Source organism: Capricornis sumatraensis, chromosome 8 (genome assembly GCF_032405125.1).
Source record: "Capricornis sumatraensis isolate serow.1 chromosome 8, serow.2, whole genome shotgun sequence".
Taxonomy (NCBI): domain Eukaryota; kingdom Metazoa; phylum Chordata; class Mammalia; order Artiodactyla; family Bovidae; genus Capricornis; species Capricornis sumatraensis.
Window position 1 is genome coordinate 14766176 of NC_091076.1, and position 7680 is coordinate 14773855.

A 7680-nucleotide genomic window follows, 5' to 3' on the forward strand; every position below is an offset into this window, starting at 1 on the left:
CCAGGGGTCAAACCCACATCTCCTGCCTTGGCAGGTACATTCTTTACCACTGAGCTACCAGGGAAGCCCTTTTTTATGGTCTCCAACTGCTTCCTCTTTTGTATCCCACTTTTCCTGGCTCCAACTGCTATGGAAATCTGGAGGATAAACATGCACTTTCTCTGCCCTCCTATTTTCTGGGGGGGAGGGGGCCTCTGCTGCTTGCTGTCTGATTGCCCCTCCCCTCCTTTTAGTGTTAGGTATCTGGTGACTTGTCCCAGCCCAAGACAGGCAGCCGCTTGCCACAAGGGGCCATGAGTTTCTCAGGTGCACTAACATCACGCTTCTGAGTTTCTCAAAGGAACCAGACGCTGGAAGGCCAGGACAGGCTCCTCAGAGTCCCTTGTCGGGATGAGGCGGCTGTTCTATCTTCCTGTGGGAAGCAGAGGCTGCCTGCTGCCCCCTTCTCCTCACCCAAGCTCCTTCTTGCACTCACGGGGCCTCTGTACTGTGTGGACACCTCAGCCCACATGTCTCAGCTCCATCCACACCCCTGCAGTTGGCAATCTAGGCCATCCCATTGGTCTCAGGTGCCTGAATACAGTTAGAGGAGCCCTGTGTGGGAGACAGGACCCCTATGGAAGGCCACGCTCAGAGGAGAGACATGTGTGGGTCCTGGAAGCGGGTACAGGGCCATTTCCAAAGTCCAGGAGGCCTCACGTGAGAAGGGCCAGCCAGCATCCCTACAGGGTGCCTCTTGCCCACGTGTGATGACAACGTGGACATGGCATTAGGTTAGGGGAACTCACTGGAGGGAAAGATGGTACTTGGCAGGGCATCAAGGAAAATCATGTAGAAGTGGTTAGGTCTTAGAGGAGGGTATGATTTTGACATGGTAACTGGGGGAGGTTGTATGATCTGAATATGCTCTCATTGTGAGAAAGATACGGGGGGAATGAGTGAGACAGACACAGACGTGAGAAATTGTGGTGTGTCTATAAATTGTGATGTGGTGTCTTAGTGACAGGAAATCGTGCTTGGAAACAAGGCCAGAAAGGTAGTTTGGAACTGGAGTGTGGACGGCTTGAGTGGCAGACAGTGGTGGTGGGGGGTGGGGGGTTTATCCTGTAGACAGAATGGGTCCCTGTGTTTATCTCCACTAACTGGGGGGTATCTAGTGCACAGAAGTGGAGATTCCAGCTTCTGGGATCAACTTCAGTTTGTGTTCCAGGTTAGCTTTGTGACACAGGAAAGTCATTGAGCTTCTTAGGTTTTTTCTTAAAACCTATGCATTGAAGATAATTATACTTCCATTCATTTACTTTTCTAACAATTAAGTCTTTGGATGCCCTTGTAGATAATCATCCTTTTGAAGGTAATTAGGATTTCATAGTTATGATTGCTTTTCATTAATTCTGTTCTTATTTAAAATAGGTCTAATTTTAGGGACTTCCCTGGCGGTCAAGTGGTTAAGACTCCACGCTTCCACTGCAGGAGGCATGAGTTCAATCCCAGGTCGGGGAACTAAGATTCCGCATGCAATATGGTGCAGTCAAGAATAAAATTTACTATTTTAACAGTTCTGCATTCAGCGTTACAATTCCCATGAGCATGATTTATTTTCTTCAGCAACGAGTTGACAGTTCACGCATCCCACTCTCTTTCTCTCCAGGTGGCTGGGCAGCCGCTGAGTCCCTCCCCACAGCAGTCTCAACAGGGGCTCAGCCCCTCGCACGTCGCAGGTAGCTCCTCACAGGGCCAGGCCCTCCAGCAGCCTCCCCAGGGCTCCACGGTCCAGCACACGTACCTCCCCAACACCTGGAATTCCTTCCGTGGCTACTGTAAGTAAGGCTGGGGCTCCAGGGTGCAGGTGGGGAACCTGCAGCTACAGGGCGGAATTTCATCGGCTTTATCATCGATTTTCTGGATTAAAGGTTCATTAGCCATTTTCTACACTCTGTGGAGCTTGTACTCTGATGAGTTTCACGATTCAGGCAGCATCTGATGTCAGGGCCACCCCAAAATGACATTTTTCCGAGAAGTCAGGAATATTGCTGCAGCAAGTGTAGGCAGGTGGTTTAAGTAGTACAGTAGCTGCATTTAGGATTTGAGGTCATGGTTCATCTCTTCTAGCCATGTTTATTGAAGGTGTATATATCAATCACTGTGCGAGGCCCTGTGTGTACAAAAGATGAATACTGACTTTCAAAGTAACACCACACAATAATCATGCTAACCAAGTTTCATTAAGCTCTTACTGTGTGCCAGGAAGGATTCTAAACTGAATCTATATCACATCTAATATCCACAGCAGCCTCCTAGATAAGGTATCAGTACTTGCATTTTATAGATAAGGCAGTTTGGACACAGAGTAACTCATCCAAGGAGCATAGCTACTAAACAGAGGACTAGAACCCAGGCAGCTTGGGTGCAAGTTTACACTCTAAACCAGCACACTGTGCTGCTCGTCCTCACCAGATAGTCTTGGGCTCAAAGAAACTGTTGCTGCTACTGCTAAGTCACTTCAGTCATGTCTGACTCTGTGCGACCCCATAGATGGCAGCCCACCAGGCTCCTCCGTCCCTGGGATTCCCCAGGCAAGAACACTGGAGTGGGTTGCCATTTCCTTCTCCAATGCATGAAAGTGAAAAGTGAAAGGGAAGTCGCTCAGTAGTGTCTGACTCTTCGCGGCCCCATGGACTGCAGCCCACCAGGCTCCTCAGTCCATGGGATTCTCCAGGCAAGAGTACTGGAGTGGGGTGCCATCGCCTTCTCCCACTGTTATCTCATTGTTATTCAGTCACTCAGTCGTGTCCGACTCTTTGCAACCCCATGGACTGCAGCATATCAGGCCTCCCTGTCCATCACCAACTCCCGGAATTTGCTCAAACTCATGTCCATTGAGTCGGTGATGCCATTCAACCATCTCATCCTCTGTCATCCCCTTCTCTTCCTACCCTCAATCTTTCCCAGCATCAGGGTCTTTTCCAGTGAGTCGGCTCTTCGCATCAGGTGGAGACAGATATATGAGTAGCTGATTTCAAAACCCTGAGGTTAGTGTTACCAGAAGCAGTTGGACTGGCTGCCAAAGGTCAGAACAAGTAGAAATCTTGGTGGGGACAGAGCTTTGGGTGTCAGCTGAAAAGCATGAGGCCATTATCACTGAGGAATGGAAGGAACAGGAATAGTAACAGTCAAGAGCTCCATAGCAGGAGCTAGGAGAGCAGGGGCTCTGTTGGTCTCTGTCTTACTACTGACTTTGTTTTGGGGTCCATCTTGCTGTGATTGATCTTAGGCTGTGTTACGTAGATTTGGTGTGGAGACAGGCTCAAATAACTGAAAAAAGATAACTGTTTAGTTTATCTTTACACTCTGTCCTAGTGTGTGTCAGGGAAGGACTCCTCCTCATGATGAATCCCAGTAATCCTGGTAAATAGACTGACGTTTACACTCAGTTTCATTCTGGTGAGAAGAATGTGGAATGATGTCGACAGTCATGGTAGTCATAGTAAGAACTAGCATTCTAGCCTGGTGAAACGATCTGAAATTTCTTATTTGGAAAAAAAACGTTTAAAATATACAAAAATAGGAAATTCCCTGGCAGTCCAGTGGTTCGGACTTGGCGCTTTCACTGTGAATGGTGTGGTTGAGGAACTAAGATCACACAAGGTGCACAATGCGGGGGGAAAAAACCCCCAAAACCATATATATAAACACAGAAACACACACACACAAACAGAACAGTAATGAACTCCCCTGTACCAGCTATCTAGCTTCAGCACTTACCAGCTCATGGGCATCCTTGTTTGATATGTATCCACTGCCATTCTCTCCCAGTCCTCCAACTATATAATATCACCCATATCATTTCATCCATAAATGTTATTATCTATCTCTAAAATCAAGGCAGTGAAAACAAAAAAACACAACTCCAGTGTCATTATCACACCTAAAAATAAATTACAGTAATTGTTTAATACTGTCAAATATCCGGGGTTCATATTTCTGTGACTGTCTCATAAATGTTTTAACAGTTGGTTTTTCAAATTGGGTTCCAAATAAGGGCCATACATTGCCATCGATCATGTCTGTTCAGTTTCATTTAGTATATGTGTTCTTTTTCTTTCTCCTAAGTTGCAGTTAACATGTTGAAGAAACTGGGTCACTTGTGTTCCCTTCTGGATTTTGCTGTTGACATCCCTGTATTGTCATTTAAGATGCTTCCCTCTGTCTCTTTTATTTCCTATAGATGGGCAGTTATATCTAGAGGCTTGATCAGATCAGGTTCTGGTTTTTTTCCCCCCCAAACACGCCACAGCTGTTGATATATACCTCCATCAGGAGGCACGTGACGCTTGTCTGTTTCCTTTACCCCGCCATTTCATTAGGCACTGCAGAGATGTGCTGTTCTGATGCTATCCCATTCTTCTTCTGTTTTAATAAACATTTGTGTACTTGGCTGCGTCAGGTCTTAGCTGGAGCACACGAGATCTTTTAATTGCGTCATATGGGACCTTGTTCCCTGACCAGGGATTGAACCCGGGCCCCCTGAATTGGGAGAGCAGAGTCTTACCCACTGGACCACTAGGGAAGTCAATTGGTTCTATCATCCTTTATACACTTACGGCTAGGAAACTTCCATAATGAAAACAATTTTATATTAACTGTCAGGTTATTGTGGGGTATAATTTGCACAGGAACGGCAGGATAGATGCTTTAGATACTTGGCTCATCTCCTTAATTTACCAGTTTTCAAAATAATGGATTGTCTCCTTGTGTTATCTAATCACATCAACATAAGACTCTGGGAGCAAGCAAACCCGTGGAAAATGACTCAGGAGGGAAAGTGGTCACTGGTGAGATATTTGTTTTTACCACTTGTGTTGAAATCTGAGACCACCGAACTGTGGTTCTTTCCTGTTTTTCAGCATCAGAGATTCAAATGATGACACTTCCCCCAGGTCAGTTTGTGATTACAGACAGTGGTGTGGCAACTCCGGTCACCACTGGCCAAGTGAAGGCGGTCACTCCGGTAAGCTGTGCTGCTTGGAGGGTTTTTCTGTTTCCCATGCTGCGCCACCCCCGCCCTCCTCCCAAACTCTTCTTCCAGGCTCTTCCTATCTGAATTAGAAGTATGTCTTCTGTTTTCCCATAATATCTGTGGTACTGTATTATAGCACAGCTTGTTTTAATTATTGGTTCACCATCTTTTCCTAGTAGGCAATGAATTCCTCAGAAGCTGGGTCCTAGTCTTTATTATCCTTAATGTCTTGCACAGGAGGCTGGGCTATAGCAAATACTCGAGAAAGATCTATTCAATTAATAACTACAGTGAACCTTCTGGATCCATATATGTATTTCTTGTGTTGTTATTTAGTCACTAAGTCATGTGTGACTCTTTTGTGACCCCGTGGATTGTAGCCTGCTTGGCTCCTCTGTCCATGGGATTCTCCAGGCAAGCATACTGGAGTGGTTGCCATTTCCTTCTCCAGGGGATCCTCCTGATCCAGGGATGGAACCTGCATCTCCTGCATTGGCAGGGAGATTCTATTACCACTGAGCCACTAGGGAAGCCCATACATACAGATATATGTAGATAATTGATTATCCTTTCATGTGTTTCTTAGAAAGTATATGAGTCTTCATGATTGTTGATCCTCAAGTAGGGAGAGAATAATATAATGAATGTGTTATGAAATTCTTCCCTGACCAGGAATCCATACCCTCTGTTATGAGGACAGAGTCCTACTGACTGGACTGCCAGGGAATTCTCTGCCACAAATTATTTTGTTGTATTGCACCTGCTACCTTTGTTTTTATCCTCACTGGGTTCTTCTGTCCTGCCTCTGGAAGACAGAGTGTGTAAATTTAAATTAAGAAAGATATTCTTAACTAGCCTGGGATATTGAGATGTGCCCAGGGGAAGACTGATTACTGCCCAAGAGGCCTCAGTGTGTAACAGGGTAGTTTAGTGGCCTCAGAAACCTGGCTTTTTTTTTTTTTTTCCCAAATCACACCAAGAGCTCACCCATTTCTCAACACATGAATTCATATTAACTAGACTGAGGAGAGTTGTATAACTCTGGAGTAACACTTTTGCCATGGAAACAGTAACTAATGTAAAATGGAATGGTCTCCTTGGCATGATGAGTGAAATTTTTGCTCTTTTTTGTGAGTCCAAGGACTTACTGACTCTTTTTAGGCCCTGCCACAGTATACATGGGGCTTCCCTGGTGGCTCAGTGGTAAAGAATCCGCCTGCCAGTGCAGAAGACTCGAGTTCAATCCCTGGGTCAGGAAGATCCCCTGGAGAAGGAAATGGCAACACATTCCAGTATCCTTGCCTGGGAAATCCCATGGACAGAGGAGCCTGGTGGGCTACAGTCCATGGGGTCGCAAAAGAGTCAGACACGACTGAGCGACTAAACAACAACAACAACAACAACAGTATACACAGAAACAAATTTAATGTACAGTTTTGGCCATAGATTATCTACAGCCCACCTATGAACCACTTAGGTGTCCGTGGACCCTTGGTTGAGAACCAGCCCCCTCCAGCTAGAAAAAGACCCATTCGGGAAACTAAATGCTGATCAGAGAGTTGCTTTGATGAGCATGGACTCAGAACATATGTTCCAGATAAATCAAATTCATATTTGGCTGTGGCTTTCTCTCCGGACAGTCCTTGGAAAGGCTGCTATCAGTTTTCCTCTGTGCCTTTTTTCTCTTTCAGTCTATATAGTTGACCGATCTTCCTTCTGACAGACACATGTTTTCTTTAAAAATGTTAAGGTAGCTGACATGGAGATGTTTTTCATCATCAGAGGGAACAATGAGGAAAAATTAAGACAGTGTATGTCTTCATAAAATCAAATTTATTCAGTGCAAAGGACTTTATTCTAAGACTGTGTTCTTCCTGTTCTGCTGTAAAATGTCTCTCATTTGACAGCAGCATTTAAAAAATGATTTCACTTGGCAAATTAAAATTTGGGAACATTAATTCTTACTTTAATTTTGCAGGGTCTTTCAAATTCTGAACTCTGGGAACCATTGATCTTGACGTGGAGGGGGGGTCATTCTGCCTCTTTAAGGATAATTTAACTATCTCTTCTTTGATCCATTTTGTATTCACCTTTAGACATTAATTGATACGGTCAGCTTATTTTATGAATTTCTAAATTCTTAGGGACAATATAGAGCACATTTCCTTTGCCAGGTAGGTTACCATCATGGTGCAAATTTCTGTACCTGATGTTTCTCACTCTCATTTGGTAGGACAACTAAGGTCCTCCTTTAAGTCATCTTTGTAGTCTACTTCCGTGGCTGAATCATCCCCCGAAAGGACTTAGGTAAACCATCTCCCCCCATAGATGCCTATTTGGGTTCCCCTTATAACATTTTTTTGCATATTCCTTCTCTCCTCCGCCCCCACCATGGCTCTCACTCCGACATCTGGCCTCAGATTTCTAAAGATCCTTTTCTTCCTGCTCTAGGGTCATTATGTGTTATCAGAAAGTCAATCAGAATTGGAGGAAAAGCAAGCGTCTGCTCTCTCTGGAGGAGTCCAGGTTCAGCCAGCTGCACACAGTGACTTGGACCCCCAGACCACCAGCCAACAGCCCACCCAGTACATCATCACAACCACCACCAACGGGAATGGGAACAGCGAAGTGCACATCACTAAACCCTAACTCCTACCCTC

At 45.2% G+C, this 7680-nt stretch overlaps 1 protein-coding gene across 8 annotated transcripts in view; it reads left to right on the forward strand.

Annotated features, from left to right (window-relative positions):
- Window positions 1–7680, forward strand: part of PRDM10 (PR/SET domain 10) — a 60097-nt gene extending 52417 nt beyond the window's left edge. For all 8 annotated transcript variants that reach the window (XM_068976145.1, XM_068976147.1, XM_068976144.1 and 5 more), the window contains 3 exons: window positions 1652–1820; window positions 4908–5011; window positions 7472–7680. In XM_068976145.1, coding sequence (XP_068832246.1) covers window positions 1652–1820; window positions 4908–5011; window positions 7472–7669 — 471 coding nt within the window. In that variant the 3' untranslated portion in view covers window positions 7670–7680. The remainder of the gene's footprint in view (window positions 1–1651; window positions 1821–4907; window positions 5012–7471) is intronic.